Source organism: Eretmochelys imbricata, chromosome 1 (genome assembly GCF_965152235.1).
Source record: "Eretmochelys imbricata isolate rEreImb1 chromosome 1, rEreImb1.hap1, whole genome shotgun sequence".
NCBI lineage: Eukaryota > Metazoa > Chordata > Testudines > Cheloniidae > Eretmochelys > Eretmochelys imbricata.
Window position 1 is genome coordinate 59680111 of NC_135572.1, and position 26419 is coordinate 59706529.

General features: G+C 42.5%; 1 protein-coding gene across 1 annotated transcript in view; it reads right to left on the reverse strand.

Annotated features, from left to right (window-relative positions):
- RB1 (RB transcriptional corepressor 1) overlaps nucleotides 1-26419 on the reverse strand; it is a 169330-nt gene that overhangs the window by 121115 nt on the left and 21796 nt on the right. Inside the window, 4 exon segments of the mRNA XM_077811427.1 lie at nucleotides 15911-16021; nucleotides 17378-17445; nucleotides 18166-18204; nucleotides 21370-21504. Coding sequence (XP_077667553.1) covers nucleotides 15911-16021; nucleotides 17378-17445; nucleotides 18166-18204; nucleotides 21370-21504 — 353 coding nt within the window.

Genomic DNA, 26419 nt, shown 5'->3' on the forward strand with positions numbered 1-26419 from the left:
TGAGGACATGCTATGGATGCAACCACCAAATTACAGAAAGCCGACTGCCATTCGGTACTCTATTTTAAGCCAGTTTTGGTGCTGCCTCATTCTGAGCCTGGTACATGGAATTGCATATGTTGTAGAGGCCATGAGACCCAATAACATTAGAAAATACATCTGAAAGGGCTGTAGCATCAGCCTCTGTATGGAAATGGTTATTTTCAAAACCTCCCCTGTGAAGAAAAGCTTTTCTTTCAGAGTTGAAGACTGATTGAAAAAGGGACTTCTCCTGGTTTATCAAGACACAAGATTTGAAATGAGAGCAGGCCACCTCAATGGCTTCTTCTAATTCTTCTTTGGACTGGCCCTTCAGTAGTCAATCTTCTAAGTAAGAGAAGATAAAACCCTGCTTCCTCAGATGAGATGCTACTGGAGCCAGACATCTGATAAAAACGGAGGACGCAGAGAAGAGGCCAAAAGGTAAGGCTCTGTATTGAAGTGGTCTGAATCAAGGACAAAAGGTAGATATTTGCAGTGGATAGCCTTAGAGAGATATGCCCCTTTGAGGTCAGAGAAGCAAATTTATCTAGAGTAGACAGACAAAATGATTAAAGCCAGAGACAGCATTCTGAAGTTTCCTGATTCATCTGTTTAGAGCTCCGAGATCTAAAATTGGTCTGAGGCCTTTGGGGATTAGAAAGTAACAGAAATAGAAACCTTTGTTTCTGGAGTTCAGAGGTACTTGTTCTATGGCATTCAGATGAGCCTGTACTTCCTTTATTAACAGTACCTCCTGAAAAGGGAGGGGAAAATGGGAGTTGAATGGAGGAAGGGCTTTGACTTTGATGTACAGCCTCTCTTTACTGTATCTAAACCCATCTGTAATACCGTTAGTTTCCATGCACTGTAAAACTTGGACAGTCCTCCAAACCACAGATGGGATCTTCCAAGATTGGTTTGAAGCTGTTGACTAACATGTCAAACTTGTGCTTGACATTCAGTTAGGAAGATGTGACTGAGGAATTCTTTGACCTGTCTTGTGTCTGCAAAGTCATTTGCTGTTTAGGATACTGTTAAGAACAGCCATGGGGGTCAGATCAATGATCCATCTAGCCCAGTATCCTGTCTTCCACCAGTGGCCAATGCCAGATGCAAGCAGGAATTAACAGAACTGGGCCATTATTAAGAGATCCGTTCCCTGTCATCCAGTCCCACGTTTTAGCAATCAGAGGTTTAGGGACACCCACAGCGTGGCCTTGCAACCATGACCATGTTGGCTAATAACCATTGATGGATCTATCTTCCATGAACTTACCTCTTTTTTTTTTTGAGCCCAGTTATAGTTTTAGCCTTCACAACATCTGCTGGCAACGAGTTCCACGGGTTGACTACATGTGTGAAGTAGTACTTCCTTTTGGTTGTTTTAAACCTGCTGCCTATTCACTTCATTAGTTCTTGTGTTATGTGAAGGAGTAAATAACATTTCCTCATTCACTTTCTCCACCTATTTATCGTTTTATAGACCTCTATCATATCCCCCCCTTGTTGGTTTTTTCCAAGCTGAAAAGTCCCAGTTTTATTAATTTCTCCTCATAGGGAAGCTGTTCCATATCCTTAATCATTTTTGTTGTCCTTCTCTGTAACCCTTTTCATTCTAATATATCTTTTTGAGAGGGAGCAACAAGAATGGCACACAATATTCAAGGTGGGATGTACCATAGATTTATATAGAGGCATTATGATATTTTCTGTTGTCTTATCTGTCCCGTTCCTATTGGTACCTACCAGTTAGCGTTGACTGTTACTGCACATTGAGTTCTCTGAAAACATTCGCTATCTATCCACTTTGACTCCAAGATCTTTCTTGAGTGGTAACAGCTAATTTAGATCCCATCATTTTGTACATATAGTTGGAATTATCTTTTCCAATATGCATTACTTTGCATTTATCAACATTGAATTTCATTTGCCACTTTTGTTGCCGTCAATCCAGTTTTGCAAGATCCTTTGGTAGCTCTGCGGAGTCTGCTGTTGGACTTAACTATCTTGAGTAATTTTGTATCATCTGCAAATTTTGCCACCTCACTGTTTACCCCTGTTCCTAGATCATTTATGAATATGTTGAATAGGACTGGTCCCAGAACAGACCCCTGTGGGACATCACTATTTACTCTCTCCATTCTGAAAACTGACCATTTATTCCTACCCTGGTTTTGTACCTTTTAACCATAATCCCAAATTATTATTGGGTTTTCTGTGTTGTAGCCAGGATGGGATACAGAGATGAAATTTTTAGACACCACTAATGACTGCTTCATGGATCAAATAGTCCTGGAACCCTCAAAGATTGAGGCAATTCTTGACTTAGTCCTTATAGGCACACAGGATCTGGTCCAAGAGGTTATAGCTGAACCTCTTGGCAATAGTGATTATAATCTAAATACCAAAGAAACCAAATACAGTAGTATTTAACTTCAAAAAGGTTAACTACACAAAAATGAGGAGGCTATTTAAATAGAAATTAAAAGGAACAGTCACAAGTGAAATGCCTACAGTGAAATGCCTACAAGCTGCATGGAAACTATTTAAAACTCCATAAAAGAGGACCTGACTAACTGTATATCCCTAATAATAATTTAAAAAAACACACCAAGAGGACCAAAAAAATGCCACCATGGCTAACCAGAGTAAAAGAGGTGATTAGAGACAAAGACAGCTTTTAAAAACTGGACGTCAGATCCTAGTGAGGAAAATAGAACAGAGCATAAACTATGGCAAATCAAGTGTAAAAGTATCATTAAGCAGGCCAAAAAAGAATTTGCAGAGGAACTAGCAAAAGACACAAACAGCACATTCTTTAAAGTACATCAGAAGCAAGAAGCCTTCTAAATAATCAGAGGGGCCACTGAAGGAATGGGATGCTAAAGGAGCACTTAAGGAAGACAAGGTGATAGTGGAGAAGCTAAATGAGTCTTTGCATCTGTTTTCACTGTAAAAGATGTGAGGGTGTTTCCCACACCTGAACCATTCTTTTTAGGTGACAAATCTGAGAAACTGTCCCAGATTTGGAACAAATTGATAAATAGTAATAAGTCATCAGGACCAGATGGTATTCACCCAAGAGTTCCACAGGAACTCAAATATGATATTGCAGAACTATTAACTGTGATATATAGCCTATTGCTTCAGTACTGATGACTGGTGGATAGCTAATGTAATACCAATTTTAAAAAAAGCTCCAGAGGCAATCCTGGCAATTTACAGACCAGTAAGTTTAACTTCATTACCAGGCAGACTGGTTGAAACAATAGTGTAGAACAGAATTAACAGATACATAGATGAACACAATTCATTGGAGAAGGGTCAACATGGCTTTTATAAAGGGAAATTGTGCCTCACTAATAGAATTCTTTGAGGATGTCAACAAGCATGTAGACAAGGGTAATCCAGTGGATATTGTGTACTTCGACTTTCAGAAAGCCTTTGACAAGTTCCCTCACAAAGGAGTATTAAGCGAAGTAGGCATTCATTGGATAAGGGAGAAGGTTCTCTCATGGATCAGTAATGGGTTAAAAGAAAGATCTTGGGAGTCGTGGATAGTTTCTGAAAACATCCACTCAATGTGCAGCGGCAGTCAAAAAAGCTAAGAGAATGTTGGGAATCATTAAGATAGATATAGATAAGACAACAGAAAATATCCTGTTTGCCTCTATATAAATATAGTATGCCCACGCCCACATCTTGAATACTGCTTGCAGATATGGTTGACCCATCTCAAAAAAGATACACTGGAATTGGAAAAGGTTCAGAAAAGGGCAACAAAAATGATTAGAGGTACTGAACAGCTTCCATATGAGGAGAGATTAATATGATTGGGACTTTTCAGGTTGGAAAAGAGATGACTAAGGGGGATATGATTGAGGTCTATAAAATCATGACTGGTGTGGAAAAAGTAAATAAGGATGTGTTATTTACTCCTCCTCATAACACAAGGTCACCAAATGAAATTAATAGGCAACAGATTTAAAAACAAACAAAATGAAGTATTTCTTCACACAACACACAGTCAACCTGTGGAACTCCTTGCCAGAGGACATTGTGAAGGCCAAGACAATAACAGCGTTCAAAAAAGAATAGATAAATTCATGGAGGATAGGTCTATCCATTTCTATTAGCCAGGATGGGCAGGAATGGTGGCCCTAGCCTCTGTTTGCCAGAAGCTGGGAATGGGAAACGGGATGGATCACTCGATTACCTGTTCTGTTCATTCCCTCTGGGGCACCTGGCATTGGCCACTGTTGGATGACAGGATACTGGGCCAAATGGACCTTTCGTCTGACCAGTATGGCTGTTCTTATGTTATTTCAACTATCCTCATATTTACTGGGAACATTTCACTTCTCCCTGAGAATTTCACAATTGTTATCACCATCCTGATCAGGTAGTCGGTAGTATAATCCTACTGCTATACTCTTATTAATGAAACATGGAATTTCTATTCATGGAGATTCTGTGGTACTGTTTGATTCACTTAAGATTTTATTTATACTTGACTAGGCTTTCTTTCACATATAGTGCTTACAAAATTTTTGATATTTGAAGTGGTCTGCCTTCATGTGATGTACGGCTGTCTTTTCTGATTATAATAAGAGGAAGAGGAAAATGGGATATTGCCCGTGATTCCTGAACACAGGTGTTTACATCCTCCTCCTACAGGAATTCTGCCTCCTTAACTATCTTGCTGTGTGTCAAGGTTCCTTCCCCACTCTGAACTTTAGGGTACAGATGTGGGGACCTGCATGAAAACCTCCTAAGCTTACTTTTACCAGCTTAGGTTAAAACTTCCCCAAGGTACAAACTATTTAACCCTTTTGCCCCTGGAATCCACTGCCACCACCAAACTTTATCTGGGTTCCTGGAAAAAATGTGGTTTGGACACGTCTTTCCCCCCAAAATCCTCCCAACCCTTGCACCCCACTTCCTGGGGAAGGTTTGGTAAAAATCCTCACCAATTTGCATAGGTGACCACAGACCCAAACCCTTGGATCTTAGGGCAATGAAAAAGCATTCAGTTTTCTTACAAGAAGACTTTTAATAGAAGTAAAGGAATCACCTCTGTAAAATCAGGATGGTAGATACCTTACAGGGTAATTAGATTCAAAACATGGAGAATCCCTCTAGGCAAAACCTTAAGTTACAAAAAAGACACAGACAGGAATAAGAAAAGGAGTACTTGTGGCACCTTAGAGACTAACCAATTTATTTGAGCATGAGCTTTCGTGAGCTACAGCTCACTTCATCGGATGCATACTGTGGAAAACACAGAAGATGTTTGGTTTTATACACACAAATCATGAAAAAATGGGTGTGTATCACTACAAAAGGTTCTCTCTCTCCCCACCCCACTCTCCTGCTGGTAATAGCTTATGTAAAGTGATCACTCTCCTTACAATGTGTATGATAATCAAGGTGGGCCATTTCCAGCACAAATCCAGGGTTTAACAAAAACGTCTGAGGAAGGGGAGGGGGGTTAGGAAAACAAGGGGAAAGGCTTGAATAGAGACTGGGAGTGGCTAAGTCATTGTGCAAGGTAACTTAAGTTAACTGTATCCAATTTGCAAATGGATTCCAATTCAGCAGTCTCTCGCTAGAGTCTGGATTTGAAGTTTTTCTGTGTAATATCGCAACTTTCATGTCTGTAATCGCGTGACCAGAGAGATTGAAGTGTTCTCTGACTGGTTTATGAATGTTATAATTCTTGACATCTGATTTGTGTCCATTATTCTTTTACGTAGAGACTGTCCAGTTTGACCAATGTACATGGCAGAGGGGCATTGCTGGCACATGATGGCATATATCACATTGGTGGATGTGCAGGTAAATGAGCCTCTGATAGTGTAGCTGATGTTATTAGGCCCTGTGATGGTGTCCCCTGAATAGATATGTGGGCACAGTTGGCAACGGGCTTTGTTGCAAGGATAGGATCCTGGGTTAGTGGTTTTGTTGTGTGGTATGTGGTTGCTGGTGAGTATTTGCTTCAGGTTGGGGGGCTGTCTGTAGGCAAGGACTGGCCTGTCTCCCAAGATTTGTGAGAGTGTTGGGTCATCCTTCAGGATAGGTTGTAGATCCTTGATAATCCAGACTCCAGCGAGAGACTGCTGAATTGGAATTCATTTGCAAATTGGATACAATTAACTTAGGCTTGAATAGAGACTGGGAGTGGCTAAGTCATTATGCAAGGTAACCTATTTCCCCTTGTTTTCCATCACCCCCCACCCCCTTCCTCAGACGTTCTTGTTAAACCCTGGATTTGTGCTGGAAATGACCCACCTTGATTATCATACACATTGTAAGGAGACTGATCAATTTACATAAGCTATTACCAGCAGGAGAGTGGGGTGGGAGGAGAGAAAACCTTTTGTAGTGATACACACCCAATTTTTCATGATGTGTGTGTATAAAAACAAACATCTTCTTTATTTTCTACAGTATGCATCCGATGAAGTGAGCTGTAGCTCACGAAAGCTCATGCTCAAATAAATTGGTTAGTCTCTAAGGTGCCACAAGTACTCCTTTTCTTTTTGCGAATACAGACTAACATGGCTGTTACTCTGAAACAGACAGGAATATTCATTCTATTCAGCACAGCTATTTTCTCAGCCATTTCAAGAAATCATAATCTAACACATACCTAGCTAGATTACTTACTAAGTTCTAAGACTCCGTTCCTGTTCTGTCTCCGGCAAAAGCATCATACAGACACAGACCCTTTGTTTTTCTCCCTCCTCCCAGATTTTGAAAGTATCTTCTCTCCTCATTGGTCATTTTGGTCAGGTGCCACCGAGGTTACCTTTAGCTTCTTAACCCTTTACAGGTAAGAGGATTTTTCCTCTGGCCAGGAGGGATTTTAAAGGGGTTTACCCTTCCCTTTATATTTACGACACTGTGGATCACGCCTTTCAGTTTTCCCAGTGTCTTCTCCATTTTTGCATTAAGTAAATTATCCCCTTCAAAGGGTACATCTTCTATTTTAAAGCCAGGATTCAATGGGAGAGAAGATAAACATAACCAAATATGACAGGTTTCAGAGTAACAGCCGTGTTAGTCTGTATTCGCAAAAAGAAAAGGAGTACTTGTGGCACCTTAGAGACTAACCAATTTATTTGAGCATGAGCTTTCGTGAGCTACAGCTCGCTTCATCGGATGCATCCGATGAAGCGAGCTGTAGCTCACGAAAGCTCATGCTCAAATAAATTGGTTAGTCTCTAAGGCGCCACAAGTACTCCTTTTCTTATAACCAAATATGTCTTTGCAGAGCTACTTCAGACGCCAATGACCTTGAGGCAGTAGCAGAAACATCAGATGATGCCTTAAGAGCATGCTTGGCCACATTTTGGCCCTCTTTATCAAGGGCTGATATTAAATTTTATTTTGCTCTTCTGGTAAAACATTTAATAAAGACAGATATAGTCTCCCATAAACTGATATCTATCCATAACTGCTTAGTAGCTAGTTACGCATTTGTTTAAGGAGGATGAAAAAAATGATTTTCTGCCCAGTGAATCCATTTTTTTCCTTTCTGTATCCATGGGGGTAGAAAGTTGAAAAGCTGATCTAGACTTTTGCTGTGTTGCTGCTATAATGAGTTTGACTGAGGGTGCACATGAAAACAATAAACCCATCCTGTGGGATCTGACATAATTTGTCTGCCTTTTTAGAGACTGGTTGACACAAAGATGGTTTGGATCAAGGGATTTTGAAGTTGCCACAGCCATTCTAATACAGGCAAGGAGAATTTAGCCTTGGCAGTAGACCCCAGAATATGAAAAAAAATGGATGCAAGTTCTTCTCCAAAGCTACTGATGGCATTCTGTAACTCATATCCACAGACTGCATTGGAAGATGCTCCAGCACCAGAGAATTCAACATTCTAGACTGGGAAGGGGAAGGAGAAGAAGTTGGCCGGTACGGCTGGGATATTCAAGGAGGCATAGGCCAGTCCTGCCAACTTCCCTAAGCTGGTATCATATTCCCCTGAAGGATACAGTGGGACTCTGGCATTACCTCATGCATAACAACTTTGCTTGGGAGAAGGCTGTCTGACATAATCATAGGACCCAGTTCAACCTCCAATTGTGGATCACATACTGAAGCCTTTGGTACCCCAAGAACGGGAATATGCAGAGGACGCTCGAAGAACCACCTGGAATTTCCATTCAATAAAAAATTATAAATTTATTTTACACAATTTTGGAACAAAAAAACCTAACATTTTGAAATTTTCCACATTAGAAAATTTCAGATGTTTGTTTCATTAAGGTCAAAACCATGTTTTGTTTTGTTTTTTAAAAGGTCAAAGTAGTTTAATTTCATCTTTACTGAATTGACTTTTATAAATTATATGTTGCATTATATCAAGGTATAAACTATTATACTATAAATTAAAAAATAAAGTAAAATTTTACATTTTAAATTGGTATTCTAGATTGGTAATTGTCAGTTTGGTGATTGGTAACTGTTCAGTCAAAGTTTTTGCCCAGCTGTTCTACTTTAGTAGTCTCATCTTAGTCCCCTTTTGTTTTATTCATATCAAAATTTAAAGCCTTTCCACTGTCACCAGGACTTGACTATTACAGTGTGTTACTGATCAGGATTGAGAACCTCTAACAGACTTGTGAGAGAGCTTAAACAGTGCCTGTGGAAACTGTGGCTGGCACTCATCTGGAATATTAATGTAATACTTTGCATATTGTCAACTGTTAATATTGAATTTGTGATTAAAATATCTATTTTTCTTAAAGCTCCAGCTTTTGGAGTCAAGTGATATCAGAATCTCACCTTTCACATTAAAACAGGTTTCTAGTTCTCATAGTTGCATTTGAAAAAAATAATAATAATGTGAACTCTTAAGAGTCAAAGAGAAGGCACAGAACCCAGATTTTACTTATTTATTTTTATAAAAAGCTCAACTTTTGGGGCCAGACTCAGGATTTTTGAATGTTTAAGCTTGGCAGTACTATGCATAGTGTCTATCCTACATCAATACACTTTACAAAGGATAAATTTAAACTCTTATCAGCTTTGGGGAGCCATATCTTAACCCCAAGGCTATTCTTTCTCCATTACTTATTTACATTGTTAAAAATTGTCCTTAGAATAAAAAGGGAGTCTTTTTGACCATTAAAGTTCAAATGGAGTAGAGATAACAAGACCACCAATAATCCATCCATTTGAAGCTATTCATCAATGAATAATCAGACAAATTCAGGTTATCCATACAAGTTATGGATCAAGACAAAAAAAGCCAAGGACATTACTGACAATATCCTTCCCCAATCCTGTTAAAGGAAAAAAACCAATTAACTCCAGCTTTTTTTCCCCTTGTTCATATACCCTACTTTCTAATATTGCAATATACCTTTAAAATCTGTGTCCCCTGGTGGAAGATACCCAACATAAAAATGAAACTCTGAAACATAAAAATGAAGTACTATCCAAAGTTACACAAGACTGTTGTGTGACACTACTTATAGTGTTCTTAGTAACATTTCCCAAGTTTTAAATGTATAAGGACAACATACTAAAAGTTACTGTTTAGAGAAGTTTATGATTTTCAACAGGAATGAACATTTACTAATGTAAGAGTTCGACTTAAGTCAGCTCAAAGTCAAACCAAGGAAAGAGGAGGTTACTTACCCGTAACTAGAAGTTCGAGATGTGCGGTCCCTATTTGTATTCCACTGAGGGTTTATGCATGCGCACATGTCCAGAGTCAGAGAATTTGTCAGTAGTGTCCGTTGGTCTGCACATGCACCCTTGGCTCGCCTCATGGTTTCGTCGGAAGTAATAAAGAGTGGGGTGGACCGACTGCATCTCCAGTTGCTTCACCACCACATATCCAACAGATCCATAGCAGAAGACAAGGAGGTGGGAAGTGGAATACAGATAGGGAATGCACATCTCAAAGAACCTCCAATTACAGGTAAATAACATCCTGTTCTTCAAGTGATGGTACCTATAGTATTCCACTGAGTGTGATTAACAAGCACTATCTAAGTCAGATGAGGTTGTGAGGATGAAGACAGAATGTTTGAGCAGAGGACAGCCACACCAAAAGAGGCATCCACCACTGAGTCCTGCATCAAGGCACAATGCGTAGCAAAAGGTGTGTAATGAACTCCAAGTGGCTGCTCTATATATGTCCCCAAGCAGCACATCACAGAGGGAGGCTAGGGTTGAACCCTGGGCTCTTGTGAATTGGGCCAGCATTCCAAGCAGGTCTGATAACAGAAAGTAATGAACCCCGAAATCCACTTGGAGATTCTCGGTGTGAAGATTGCCTACCCTTTAACTCTTACAGCTATTACGACCGGGGAGAAGGAGCGGGGGGGCGGAAGAGACTTTCCTGATTGGCCTTGTCTTCTGTAGGTAGAAGGCCTAGGACCAATGGACATCAAGGGAGTGGAATCACCATTCGTCTTCCAAGGAGTGAGGCTTCAGAAAGAAAGCAAGTAAGCAAATGGATCGATTAACATGAAAGTGGGAGATGACCTTTGGCCGAAATTTGGGATGCAGGTGCAGGAAGACTTCCTCCTTTCATGACTTTCCATAAAGGTGGTCCGCCATCAGGGTCTCAAGTTCACCAAACCTTCTTGCCAAAGTGATAGCAAAAAGGAAAGTGACTTTCATGAAAAAGAGGGACACATGGCACAATGCCAGCAGTCCAACGGGTGATTACAGTAGTGCAGGTAGAACTAGGCTGAGGTCCCACTGGAGAGTGAGGGGTTGAATGGGTTGGGAGGTTACATGAGGCCTTTCCAAAACCTAGCAGTCAACAGAAGTGGAAAGATGGAATTTTCTTCCACAGGGGGTGGACAGTGCTATCTGTCGCTCAGTGGACCTTGAGAGAGTTGAAAGCGAGACCCGATGCCTTCAAGGACAGGAAGTAATCCAGAAGAAGGGGAATCCCACCACTTCTGGGGAAAGCCCATTTTGTTGGGCCCAGGAGGCAAAGTGTTTCCACTTGGCCCAGTAGCAATGCCTAGTGGACTCTTTCTTGCTGCTAGAGAGGATGTTCTGCACCTCTGATGAACATGCCAGTTCTAGAGAAGATGTTCATACAAATACAATGCTCTGAGAAGACACTTGTGAATTGGGATGTCTGATCTTGTGCTGTCAGTAGATTGGGGAAAGTAGGGATGGAAATTGAGGGATGGACAGTCATGCAGAGGAGGTTAGGAAATCAGAATGGTCTGGGCCAGCAAGGGGTGATCAGGATGACTGTCGCTCTGCCTCGTCTGATCTTGCGGCATACTCATGGTTGGAGTGGAAGAGGTAAGGCATAGTTGATCTGGTCTGACCAGGGGAGTATGAGAGCATTGCCCCGAGAGGGGAGATCAAGACACCCTCCGTCCCCGTGGCAGTATGTGCTTCCATTTGTTGTTGATGGGCGATGCAAAGAGATCTGTGGTTGGAGACCCCCCACTGGTCAAAGATGTCACGTACCACAGTATCATGGAGTTCCCACTCGTGGTCAATCACAAACTGCCTGCTGAGCAAGTCTGCAATCACGTTGTGTCCCCGGGAGATAGAATGTAGATAAGAGGATCTGGTGCGTGATGCACCAATTCCAGAGGTTGACTGCGTCTGAACACAGTTGACATAGTAAACACTGGAGATGTTGTCAGACATAAGAACATAATGGGAACTGATGAATGGGAGAAATACGTGGCATGCCTTCCTTATAGCCCTGAGTTCCAAAATATTGATGTGCATCCTGGATTCCCAAGGAGTCCATGTTCCCTGTGTCATGTGATTGCCCATATGCACTCCCCAACTTATGAGGGATGAGTTGGTGATGATTGTCTTGTCCGGGGAAATGGGGAGAAAGGGAACCCCTATGCAAACCTGTCATGGGTCTGTCCACCAGCGGATGGAAGAGAGCAACAAGGTCGATGGCATGATGCATGGGTGAGTAAATCTCCTGGAGCCACATCTGGAAGCACTGAAGGTGGAGGCAAGCGAAGGCAGTAATGTATGTGCATGAAGCCATGTGGCCAAGGAAGGATAGGTAGGTCCTGGCTAGGACAAAATTGTTGACATGGGCTATGAGTTCTTGCAGAGTCTGGAACCTCTGCGTTTGTAGGCAGGCTCATGCTGTGACTGAGTTAATGTAGGCCCCTATAAAGTCTAGGGGTTGTTTGGTCCAAGGTTGATTTTTCGACATTGATGTGGACTCCAATGGAGGAAAGGAGCCTGAGCTACATGGAGGTTGAAACTTGGGATTCGCATCTGGATCGGGCCGCCAGGAGCCAGTTATCAAGATAAGGGAACACAAGGACCCCATAATGTCTGAGGTATGCCACCATTACTGAGAAAACCTTGGTGAAGATCCTGGGAGCAGTGGTGAGTCCTCACGTAAGGACCCTGTACCTGAAAATGGTGCGAGCTGACCATGAACCTCAGATCCTGTCTGTGGGCTGTATGAAAGTCTATGTGAAAGTAGACATCTTGCATACTGAGAGCTGTTAACCACATGCCTTTTTCTAATGATGGGATGATCGCTCCTAACTTGACCATAAGAAACTTGGGCTTGAGGATGAAGCAATTGAGAAGGCACAGGTACAGAATAGGTCTCCATCGGCCTTTCTTTTTGGGTATTAGGAAGTTGAACAGGAATGCCATCCTCTCGTACTCCAGAGGAACCCATTATATCGCTCCTCTTTGTAGTAAGGAGTTCACCTCTAGAGTAAGGATGTTGTCGTGAGAGTGATCCCTGAGGAGGGATGCGGGAAGCGGCTGTGGATGAGACAGCATGATGAACTCAATCATATAGCCATGTGGATGACATTTTGAACCCACTTGTCCATTTTTATTGCACTCCAAGCTGGTAGAAAGAGTGCCCGACGACCCCAGAAAGGAGTGGGGTGGTTCTGTGGCAGTAAGGGAGGCTCTCTAAAGCAGTTGTTCTAAACCAGGGGTCTGGGGCCCAACTGGGGGGGGTTGCAAACAGCTTTCAGAGGGTCAGCCATACAAGGCCGGCATTAGACTTGCTGGGGCCCAGGGCAGAAAGCCTAACCCCCATCACCTGGGGCTGAAGCCCAGGGCTCCAAGCCCCGCCACCCAGGTCTGAAGCCGAAGCCAGAGCAAATTAGCTTTGCAGGGCCCCCTGTGGTATGGGGCCCCTGGCAATTGCTCTGCTTGCTATCCCCTAACACTGGCCCTGGCTTTTATATGCAGAAAAAGAGTTATTGTGGCACAGGTGGGCCATAGATTTTTTTATTGCATGTTTGGGGGGGGGGGGTGACGACTTAGAAAAAGGTTGAGAACCCCTGCTCTAGAGTTCCTCAGAAAGATCTTTTCTGTGGAAATTGCATCTGGCAGGAAGAAGATTGTGAAGGTGGACCCAGAGAACAATATCTTTGAGCCTTCTGACACTTCCATGATGGTTCGTATGGCCTCAGATAGAAAAACTGGAGGTTCTGTAACATTGTGTGGGCGGTGGACAGTAGAATTTATGCTTGGGAGCAGGTGTGTAAATACCGAGGGAAGAAAGTGTAGCCCTCTAATCTTTGAGGGTGTGGAGAGAATCATCTGTTTTCTGGTTAAAAGATGGGACTCATTGAAAGGGAGGTTTTCAGTCATATTTTGCAATGCCCTGAGGAAACCAGAGGAACGGAGCCACAATTCCCCCCGCATGACTATGCCTGAAGTCACAGAGTGCGATGAAGTATCTGTCACATCCACAGGTGATAGAGATGTCCTTGCTACCAGTTTCCTTTCCTCTATTGCCTAGAAGTGGGTCCTGTCTTGCCACAGCAGTTTTTCAGCAAAGTCCTCTAATTCACTGTAATTCAGGAAATTGTATCTGGCAAGTAATCCCTGATACTTCAAAATCCTGAACTGAACGCTGGCTGAGAAGACCTTGCAAGCCAAAAGGTCCAACCACTTACCCTCCTTATTGGATTAAATGGAGCATGGGTCTTGTTGTTTGGACTGTCCCGTTGCTACCTAGGCTACAAGCGAATTGAGGGGGTGCAAGAAAAGAAACTCAGATCCCTTAACTGGTACATAGTAGCGTTTTTCTACCCCCTTGAGGGTAAGAGTATTGTGGCTGGTGTACGCCAAACTGTTCTAGGTGGCTCAAGGGTGATATTGTTAATTGGCAGAGTAACTCTACCCAGTGCTGATGAGTGAAAGATGTCCAGCAGCTTATGTTGAGTGCCTTGGATCTCCTCCAGAGGGATGTGAAGCTCTCCTGCCACTTTACACAGGAGATCCAGGCCAGCATGACAGAGCCAGAGGATGTTACAGTGGGCCCCACAGTATGGGGAACCAGTGGCTCTGTGACAGTTTGAATGGAGGAATATTGCCACAATATAGAAGGCTTCCTCAGATATTCATAGTGGCGGTAATTGATGGACAGTCCCTGCCCCAATTGGTCTCCTCCAAAGATGAAGACTTGGGACACCTGTTCCATCAGCAGTACCGTTGGAGCTGGTGGAAGCATACAGACCATCGGAGCATGGGGTGTCTCAGCTGTGGCATGTCATAAATGGGAGATATAGTCTCCCTAAATAGAAGGTCCCAGAAGGCATGGAGACCTCAGCTTTCCTAGGACAAATACTTCCTGGGGGTGCTGGTGCTTTTCCTGACCTCCCTTGTATTAAGGGTACTCTTTCTACACCAGGAACCAGAGCAGTAGTTTTCCCCAGAGCAGACAGTTCTCGCAATCTATGGGGCGCTGATATTGACAGGATATGCAGTTCGGTACCTGATACGGTGGATCTGTCAGCTTGTGCTATCTCTTCTTGTGTTTTAGAACATGTTCCCTCCCCATGACTGGAACTCATGGAAGAAGTGTCCCCACTCTTAGGTTTGGGGGAAAACTCACTACCATGCTTATGTGCACGCTTCCTTACCTCCCGACTAGGCCCCAGCGCGGAGTCCACAGTGGTGGTCTGCCGGTGCCACACTCAGACTCTGTAGCTGGAGGCACACTCCTAGCTCTCAGGCTGATGTACCAGGGAGCTTCCCAGCCTAGGTCAGAATGAGGTCTCATGGCAACTTCCATGAGGTGCTTCCAGAGGTGGACGGCCCAGCCTTCTTGGGTAAGGCTGGGGAAGGACTGCACCTGGATGCAATGTGGTGAGAAGGAATTGGAGATGTGGTTGGTCCATCCCACCATCACCCAGACGAAACCATGAGGTAAAGCCAAGGGCACATGCATCGACCACTGGACACTACTACTTTCAAATTCTCCAGCTCCGGACGCATGGTGCACATGTGTAAATCCTCAGTGGACTACAATAGGGACCATCACTCAAATAAGAACAAAAAGTATCTATATAGCAAAATTCTGTACACACCTTTTCATTCTGAGTTATGATTCCAACTACCTTTTACTCCATCTACCCACCCCTCTTTCCTTCTTCTCTTCATGGCTGCATATTCTGTCCCCTATACTGTTAGACTGGACCGCAGCTGAAAATTCTGCGGTGAGGTGATGCCATCACATTACTATACATCAAGAAAGCTCTGTAAAATCATGCCACCATCCACCTCTTTCATTTATGTAATATCCCAGTCAAAATTTAAATAATGCTTTTCAATCCAATTTCTCAAGTCCCTTGTACATTCAGTAGCAGTATTGTTGATACACTACCAAGCCATTAGAGTACTCCTTTGGGGGTGGGAAGGCAGTAAAGGGAGCGGAGGGATAGTAAAAATGGAAGACTTTTAATATATTAAATATATTGCCATGTTCTGTTTCATTCAATAACCCAAAATTTAAACACAATTGTGACGTAGGTTAAGATAGAACAGAAGATTTATTGCATTCAGTGTGGGGGCTGTTGAAGCCCCTAAGGAGACTGAAGTTGACTTCTTTATGAACCTAAGCTTCTGAACACAAGATTAAAATCCTTACTGTATGGCTCCTTGAGCATTGCTGGTGGTGATAGTTTGATAAAATAATCAAGGACACATAAGAGTAACTGAAAAGAGATCACCAGGTCATCTTCCATCTGCAATACTTTTCCTGAAAATGTAAAAAAAGAATTTTATGAGTGAATGCTTGGAGTTTAAAATAAAATTATTCCTGACAGAAGGAATATTTGGATGTTTCACCTCAAAACCACTGTTAACGGATTCTGGATGTGAGCATGTCTGAAGTTTGATGTATTTAACCATGCATGATTTGCAAGGATTTATCACTGTGGAAATACATATGTAATTCACATTTTTTTTCTTAAACTGTGCATGAAGTTCTTACTTTCCAGCATATGACTTCCCCCCCACATCTTTTACTCAAGAATAATGACACTGTAGACAACTACTTTGCCTTCACATATCACTATTTTATATTTATGTAATTTTTCCCCCTTTTCTCTTCTCCAAATACTACTTAAACTTGGTTTTACAAAAAATACATAATTTCTCTTCATTTATACAGAGTCAGTTAAAAGCACAGCAATTGTTATATTCCAAGCTCAGGTTAGTCAGGCTGTTCAAACAGTCTTCGTGATAGGTGATATACTTACAAGTTACAGAAGTAGAAGTAGTAACAGCACTTGAAAAATTAACTGTATACGGTGTATACAGTTTAACAGTTATCCTTACCACTAGGACTAGAAGGGTACCACGTAGGCTCGCTTCCAGCCTCAGTTTGACTGAGCTCATCTACTTCCAAACCTCTTGTGGAACCTTTGTTATTGACCCTCCCATACCTAATAGAATTTTACCCCTTCCTCATGACCCTCAAAAAGGCAAGGCAGAAAACCTCCCCTACCCTTAACTTTATGGGTATGCTCAAGAATTTTAGGAAGAAACAAAAACTCTGTTATTTCAGCTGCTCCTAAGCAGATTTTATTGACAGTTGTAAACACACAAGCTTTGTATACACTAGGGCTCCCATTGGTGCAAATGAGGATTTTTTTAAATAAATTCCTTAGCGTAAAAGAGGCTTTAGATGCTGATTGTACTGCTATAACAATATGGTGCTGGCCTCCCATCCTTCACTAAGGCCCAAGCCCTTCACAGAGCGAGTCTTACCACAGTGAAGAAACAATCTTACAAACTTCTCCAGGTCCATTTAAAAAATATATAAATAAAATACTGGTCAGGGTCAGGCAGCCATTTTCATGAAATAGGGGCATTTTAAAAAAAAAAACCACCAAAAAAACTATTCCACCCTCAAATCCAAGTGGCCAGAATAGCAGCAGCCTCCTAAGTAGCAGGAAAGATATCACATACCATATTCAAACTTCCCAGTCCATAATGCCAGCTAAGAGAACAGCCAAACGGTCTTGCTTCTTGTACTGGACATATCAAACAAAAAGTCTATAAATTCACTCCAATAAAAGAAATTACAATAATTACTAGAAACATAATTTACCTTTCGCCAACAAAAACGTGATCCAGGATGTTTTCAGAACCAATGGGAAACTCAATTCAGCAGCAGTCCTATACACAGATGACAAAGCAGTAAAAATTTCACAGCAACAGTTCTACAACAATTCTGAATATAGTCTCTGGAGAATCACTTGAGTCTGTGGACTCAATCATTTAGGGCAACGCAGAAAGTTTTCCTATACACTTTAAGGTTTATTAGTTACCACAATACATTCTGAATGGAACTAAAACTACAAACAAATTTTGAAATGGAAAGGCTAATTGTTCTTAGCCATTCAAGAAATGCTAAGCATTAATGTCTGGGTGAAGGAAGTGAATGTTGATAATTTACTCAAATTATTGTGAGTAGTTTTCTCTTGCTCATGTCTGACAAAAAGGTCCTATTCTCCAGTCACAGCATTAACTCAATCTAATTTTGGAAGCGGCCAATATTTCCTCTCATCTATTACTATGCTTATGAAGTTCATCCTGTCACTGTTAGTTTCTTTCATGCTGATACATAAGCCAGCAGGTGGAGATATTCATGGTGCAAGTGGCACCACAAATATACTGACCAAGTATATCACTTCTGCAGCTTTCTTCATTTACCACTGAAACTCCCCTAGTCCCTGCTCAATCTAAACTAGTCACATGACATTTTGGTGCCATCAATAATTTTTTTCTTTTTTTGTATACACTTTAGAAGCAAGTAGTTAGAAAAGTAAAATACTAACATATGCTTTGGACTGCCTCCTAAATTTTATATATATAAATTATAAAAGTCAGACTTACTGACTGCTGGGCTGTACTACGTAGATAAGTCCACAAGTCCTAGAAAAAAAAAATTCAGTTCCTTACTTTGCATCCCTTTCTCAGTCTAAAACAAATGTGTAGCATTCTTTGTTTCAGCTAAATACAGCAGAAATACATGCCACCTCAGAAAATGTCAGTTATTGTAATTAAAGAACATTGCCAATCTGCTTTACAAGTGTCACAAACAGCCACAATGGGCTGGTTATAACTAGTAGTTTTACAAGGAGCAGCTCTTCTTGGAATGCTTATATCAAACCTCACATAATAAAGCAATTTTAAAACGTGATCTATTAAGTAATCATATTTTCCACAAAGCCAGGATTTACATGCACATTATTTTCCAATGTCTTGTAAATAAATTGTAGACTCTGTAGTACACTCTCAAACTGCTGGATGAAGTGTGTCTTGACTGTTTTACAGCCTGTATTGGATCAGTGTTACCATCTCATGATTCTGTTGAAAGAGTTACCATATCAGTTTCTTCTTAAAACCCCAGGCTCTTGGAGTCAAGCAATCATAAGAGACTCACAACTCTCATTTTAAAAATAAGTTGCCCGAGGCCTCATGATTGAGGGAATAGAAACCACTAAAATATGATCCAAGTGTGCAACCTAAAGGCTCAGGAACCAGAAATCAAAAGCCTTAAAAAAAAAAATTGTAAAGCCTCATGATTGAGTCAGACTCAAATTTTTGAATGCTTGAGATTGGCAATACTGTTTTAAATTTTATCCTTGTAATTTGCCTCAAAGTCCCTTCTTCTGTAATGTCACCGTACAAACATTTTACAGAAAAAAAGATGAGAGGAAAAAAAAGGTAAAAATGAGGACTGGGTGAGGAAAGACACCAGACAAATAGTCTGGGCAAGATTTAAAAGGAAACATGCAGATTAAGGGACATTTTTATACTTCAGAAAAAGACCTATGGTTAGGGTTGCCAACTGTTTAATTACATAAACCCAAACACCCTTGTCCTGCCCCATCCCACCCCTTCCAAGGCCACAGCCCTGCCCTTTCTCCAAGGCCCCGCTCCTCCGCTCACTCCAGCCTCAGTGGCTCGGGGCTGGGAGAGAAGGTTGGGGTGCCGTAGGGGGTTTGGGAGAAAGTTTGGGTAATGGAGGGGGCTGGGGCAAGGGGTTTGGGTGCAGGAGGGGGCCTGGGGTGCAGGCTCCACCTGGGGGCACTTACCTTGGGTGGCTCCTAGAAGCGGCGGCTTGTCCAACAGCAGCTCCTAGACTCACAGGCAGCCAGATGGCTCTGTGCATGGACCCTGTCTGCAAGCAGTGTCCCCACAGCTTCCACTGGCTGCAGTTCCCCGTTCTCAGCCAATGGGAGCTGCGGAGTTGGCGCTCAGGGTGGGGGGCAGCAAGTAGAGACCTTCTGGCCACACCTCCTCCTAGGAGCCACTGCTGGACATGTTACTGCTTCTGGCAGTGGCACAGAGCCAGGGCAGGTAGGGAGCCTGCTTAATCCCACTGCACCACTGGACTTTTAGAAGCCTAAAATCTCACAGTTTGGCTTCAGTAGCCTCCAGGAGATCAAGCCCAATTCCGGGTGACTCCTGGCCAAACCAGGACAGTTGGCAACCCTATCTATGGTAGGTTTGAGAAAAAATATTTTGGACTTGCCTAGCACTTTCCATCTTCCATCCTGATGATCAATGCAATGATAAACTGGATTAGAGTTAAAGAACAAAGAATTGATACTACCCATTTAGGAAAGCAAATCTACCATGTCCCTTTAGGCAATGGGAAGTATCAATAGGACATGCAGCAGCAAAACCTGCTGGAGTGTTGCTAAGCAACTGAAAAGAATTTGTTTAGATGAAAGGACTAGTTGCCTAACATATGAGGAGAAATACGCTGGTGGGGGTGGGGGGGAAGGAGCAAGAACAGTGTATACCATGGGCAAGAGATAAAAGCCAACTTGTAGGCAGCCAGCTTAGAAGTATGTTTGAATTTCACAGCTAAACAAACATGAAAATGCAGACCACCAAGAACTGAAGACTGAAATCACTTACGGGCTATTCAGTGGCCCTGTCTCTATGCTTGGTTTGGTTGCTTGCGCCTCAATGGCTGACAATACCCATACAATACACCTTCAGTCATCCTAAAGGGATACTTTAGGGCCATGGGACATTTTTTGGTGATGCACTGATACAAGAGACCATAACAGTTCAATGGCACAAAGCTGAAAAATACTTTAGCACTGCGGCAACTCTGGTGATGCCACAAGACTTGTGGCCCTCTTGCATTGATACTCAGTGGTGTGGAGTACCTCCCTCACTGAAGACTGCAATCAGAAAGGAATTTAAGAGCATTCAAGGAGAGGTTGAGATACTAGCATGAGGTACACACTAGCACTTCAATGGACCAAAAATCTTTGAGAGCTAGGAGAGTTCATCCCTGCCCCAGTAAACTCAAGAATAGCAAACTGCCTGTATTTCTGTCTTTGGAGAAATATCAAAACTCTATTTAAGAATTCTCTAAAGCAGCCTATGTTGGTTAAAAAAAATAATAAAAGGATACACATAGAAGACTTAAATCTGCCCCATTCACCTTCAGTGTCTCCTTTCCTTCCCCCTCAGAAAAGGCTACAATTTTGTTAATTAATTTTGGGTTAGAGTTATGCAAGACAGTCTATTTCCTCATGTCATATTGCTGTATTTGTGATCAGCTGAGGCACTCAAAATTGCTCACCCTTAATACACAAGGAAGGGAGCTGCTGACAGACCATTTCCCATAAGCCTTCACCTCTGGAATGCACTTCCTCACAACCCCACAGCTCAGGAGAAAAAGATGCACACAGACACTTAAAGACTTTTAGATGTGCTCAAGTCTCAACATTTTTCTCAGGCATTTTGTGGAGATGATGGGATGTGAACTGAATGGGATTACTTAGGTGGTGAGGTTTTCAGGGACAGTTTACCTGTACCATGCCTAAAAATGGAGGCTGGAGGCCCCTGGTGTTACCATAGTACAAATAATAGCAACAACAGGATGATCCGATAATGCAGTATAAAAGTTATGGTGTAAACAGTGTTTCTGTATAACCGATTTTAAGATACTGGGAGATATGCCTAAAGTTTAGGATGGGCACTTCTAGTACATATGTTTTAGAAATCAAAATAAATGTTGTCAGCTAAAAATGAATCGATCAGTTCAAACAAAAAAATTGTGCATTTTACCTTTCAAACTTGTGATATAGTGCAGATAATACATCATACTTCTTATTCAGTCGTGATACATTACTATCAACTTTAGTGCTTATGGTATCCATGTTAACATCCATCTCTCTCAGCAACTGAAGACATGTGCACACACTGCAAGGAAGACAGATGAGAGATCTGTTTCTTTAAAACAGGAAGAGAACATTTACCTTACAGTAACTGATTCTTTAAGAGGTGTTGTTCATACTTTTCATATGCTCAAGAAGTTCTTTTTAGCTAGCAGTGTCTAATGGGGCCAGGATTGAGCCTTTTGTGCCCTCATGTCTCCCTCTTCCCCAGGATATAAAGAGCAGAGTGGGCCCAACCTTGCCTCAGTTTCTTCACAAACTGAGACTCAGAGTAGGGACTCTGCATCAGTGGGGAAGGAGAGCAGGTGCTGAATCAGTGTGGGCAACATATCTGGAAGGACCAGTGTAACTGTAGGGTAAGTATCTGCTCTCTGAGTGATTGCCCACACAGATTCAGCTCTTTGCAATTAACAAACAGTTGTCTATTTACCTGCAGGTGGGTATAAGGAGTCTATCAGAAGGCATCCCTGCCTGGAGTGCTATTCTATGGCATGTCACAGCACAACCCATACTTCTCCCTCCATTTCCCTTTCAGTGGTTCCCAAAAATATACAAAAGCATTCCAAGTATACATATGCTCCCCTACAGGATTAATTTATTACAAAAGCAAACTCCATGCTACAAACCAACTCACCAACATTCCATCAAACAGTCCCAATGTCTCTCACCATGATCTGTATCTCAGTACACCTCCAGCATCTCACACCATGCCTCACTCCCAGGTATTGTTCTGGGGTCATTAGCCATGCCTCACTCAAGCCTTCAGCCTTCGTTGGCCCTATGGTTTCAGCTCTCCAGCTCAGAAAGCCAGTAGGCTCTCCCTCTGATGCTCTCAGCCTTCAAGCCCTCTCTAGCTGTCTTTGGCCATGGCTCTTTGGCTCAGGAAGGCCAACAAGCTAGCTCCTCCAGTGACTTCTTTCAATTTCTCCCACTTTCCAGGGAGGGAAAGCAGAAAGCTTTCAGTTCTCTGCAACCTTCCCCAGAGACCTCCTCCAGTCTCCTGACTCTCAGATAACCCTTACACTTGCCCTTTTCCTGCCTGAACCAGGCAGCTCTCACCTACCCCTTTCCTGAGTGAGGCTTGCTAGCTGCTCTTGCACTTACTAGGGCCCAGGTACCCTCTTTTAAGCCTATTTAGGAGGCAGCTGATGAGTCACAGATACACTAGACACCCCTTCCACTTAAAGGGGCCGGTCACCCTGTGACAGTCTTTTTTAACTAATGATGCAGGACAGCCCTACAGAAATGGTATCCAAACCTCTGGTCTGCACTAGGGCTTCTTGGTGCTCTGATAATAGAAATAGTGAACAGTAAATGTGTGGATCAAGCTCCACATTGCTGTTCTACTCATCTCAGGTATGGAAACTACCCAAACAGGCAGCCAAGGCAGCTTGAGCCCTAGTGGAATGAGCGCTAGTATGGTCAGGGAATTTTTCCTCACTAACTGATAGGTTCTTATGTAGTCAAAAACCCACCTGGATAACCTTTGAGTGAATGGTGGTGCCCTTTGACTGTCAAATGTCATTAATAGCCTAGGTGCATTCCCGAACACTTTTAGTTTATCTAAATAAAATGACACTGTCTAGCATGTAAAGCTTTGGAAAGAAAGCCACTTGGTGAACAGACCAATTTACATAGAATTTTGAGACTACCTTGAGCAGGAACTTTGGGTGAGGTCTAAGGGTAACCCCATAATTCTGAAATACCACAGACAGGGGACCTGACATACAAGCCTGTATCTCTCCTATCCTCCCACCTGATACAACATCCACCAGGAAATCAGTTTTCAATGAGAGGTGGTAAAAGGAGCAGGTTACTAATGGCTCAAAGAAGGGACTCATCAACACTGCTAATCCTATATTCAGATTAAAGGAGGGAGGAAGCACCTAAACTGGGAGGCGGGGGTGGAAATGCATGCATGAATCTCAGGAATTTTGTTACAGTAGGAAGTGAAGACAGCATGGCTTACAGATAATTCTGCAAAATGAATTCTTATTTTGAGTTGAAGAGTCCAGATTGCTTTCAAGTAAGTTGCCCAGTATTGTTGAAACTGGAGATGTCAGTGATGAAAGCTGTTGCTGAGCTATCTGGATGGAAAAATCTGTTAGTTTAGTTCTGAAAGCCAATTTGGTTGAAAGGTTTCCTGTTCTGGAGTAGAATGTTCTGAACCTCAGCTGTACAGCTCCTTTCAGTATACTTCATTCAGCTGGCTATCAGGTGTAAAGATGCTAGGTCATTGTTCTAAGAGACTCAGGTGGAACAGGCTCTGTGATGATCGGATAATTCTAATACGAGAATTGCCTGGCTCATGCTGGAGCTATCATGATACACCCTGTATCCTTGTCTCAGGAGCCTTCAAGGGTAAGGCTAGAAGGAACTGCCAGCTCATTTAGTCCAGTGGTTCTCAACAAGGGGTCTGCGTACCCCTGGCGGTACACAGAGGTCTTCCGGGGGTACTCAGCTCATCTAGATCAATGTTTCTCACCCTGAGGGCTGCGACCGACAGGTAGGTCATGGGACAGGTTTAGGGCAATTGCAAGTGTAGGGCTGGCAGTAGGGGTGGCAAGCAGAGCAACTGCCCAGGCCCCCACACCCCAGGGAGCCCTGCAAAGCTAAGTTACATGCTTCAACCCCACCACCTGTGGCTCAGGCTTCAGACAAGGCTCACAACTGAAAAACAATTTCAAGTATCACACAGAAATGTAAAAATATTTATATTCCAAATTGATTTTATAATGTGGTAAAAATGAGAAAATAAGCAATTTTTCAGTTATAGTGTGCTGTGACACTTTTGTATTTTTAAGCAAGGAGTTTAAGTGAGGTAAAACTTGGGGTATGCAAGACTGACTCCTAAAAGGGGGACAGTAGTCTGGAAAGGTTGAGAACCACAGATGTAGTCTGATCTCCTGTATACCATAGGTCACCAGCACTATCCAGCACCTGCACACTAAATCCAACAACCAAAATTACACAATATTACAGCCCACAGGAGACTGAACTATTACCTGCAACAGGCAGAGAACAGGAGGGGCCAAGGAGCACCGTTAAGTGAGGCCTCCACAACAGCAGGGAAATTAAGTTATATATACACCCAGATGATCCTGGCAAGCACAGGAAGGCAAAAACCCCATCAGCTACAGAAGACGACAAAAACCCCTAAAGTCATTGCAAAATTCCTTTCCAGCCCCACATATGGTGATAAGTTAGACTCCCAGCACATGAGTAAGAACCAGCCTGCCATGCACCCGAGAGAGAGAATATGCTCAGTACCATCTCAGAGCACTGGCCCTCTCCATTCCATGTCCTACCTCTAGGTGGGGCCATCCCTGATACTTCAAAGGATGGATATTCAAAAAACAGAATACAGAGGGATGGAAATGCTTTCTGACCCCTGCATGGGGCTGGCTGAAACCCTAAAGCATAAGCATTTAGGAACATAGGACATTCTAGATACCCCTATATATACACACCCCTATCTACATACTACTGCAATATCTGTATAAAATAGGCCTTAAGAGGAATATGAAAGCTAACATGCTTATTATTAATATGCATGTGTTAATGTTATATATGAAGCAGTGAATTCCCTCTAGATGATGTTACTAGAACGAGGTTTAAGATCAGAAAACCTAGACTAGGTAAAAAGAGATAAACAGGTCTGTCCTAGCCAAAGGACTGTGGGTTTACCTCAATTACCATATTAGCTATAAACAAAGCTATCAAGCTAAACCAGCAGGGGTTATCCTGAGTCTGAATATGACAGATGGAGAATTAAAATGGCTCCTGCACCCCACAGGAGACTGAATCCCCAGGAGGCCTGTCAGACTTACAAGACAAAGACAGCCCCTTGGGAATATAACAAACAGAGACACTCCATCTTGATCCTTCACGTTAAGGAGACAAAGAAACCAAATGATGTAATCTCTATGATGGATCCTGGCCAGTAAAAAGCTGGAAAGGAGATGCAGGGCCCCCCCGCAGGAACCATCTTGAATAAAGACTACTGTGCTAGATAACATTTTACATACTTAGATGCATGTTTTCCCCTTTTGCTTGTAACCATCTCTACCCTTTATCTCCTTTACTAGGAGTTATTTAATCCATGCTCTTTTGTTAATCAAGTCGAATTACTTTTACCATAAACCAATTCAGTGCTGTGTTTGAAAGGAAGGGTGTATTTATCCCAGTTAAAGTACATGACAGTTTATTAATTTAATAGATCAGCAAACTCAATATCTTCTGTGAATGCACAGTGGTAGGGACTGTGCATTACACAGAAACATCTCTGAGGAGCTTGAGTTCAGTGAATGTCACCTGCTCGGTGAGGTCTAGTCCAGGAGAGCCTTGAGGAGTTTGCTGGTGAGGAAGACAGACTGGAGTGGCAGAAAGCTGACAGTCTAATCACCAGCAAAACATATTCTTGCTGAGTCAGAAAGAAAACAGTGGCTCACAGATCTGGGTATCCCCAGAAGCATGTTTCAAACACATAAACCAAAAGCGAGGCCCAAGGCTGCTGAGCCCCGCCCCTTACAATCACAAGCAACCCTATCATACAATCGCATTCATAAACTTGTCCAGCTCTCTCAAAACTAATTAAGTTGTTTGCCCTCACTGTCATGGGTATCTATGGAAAGGTATACATGAGTCCTAGTGTCCAGGGGATGAGGAAGGTGTTGAAAGGGAGCCTGAACTTGTGTCCCCATTGCAGCAGGTATCAGTTAGTAATGTGCTCTGGTGCAAAATGCACCACACACAGATGTTTGACTTCCCGACAGAATGGGGATGATCTTGCTCCTCCTTGCCTGTAAATATAGTGCATTGCTATAGTGTTGTCAGCCAGCACTTGACTTGCTGATTCCTGAAGGTGTAGCAATGCCTTTTCATGCCAGGCCAATTGTCTTAACTTCTAAAATGCTTATGTGCAAGCAGGCTTCCTAAGG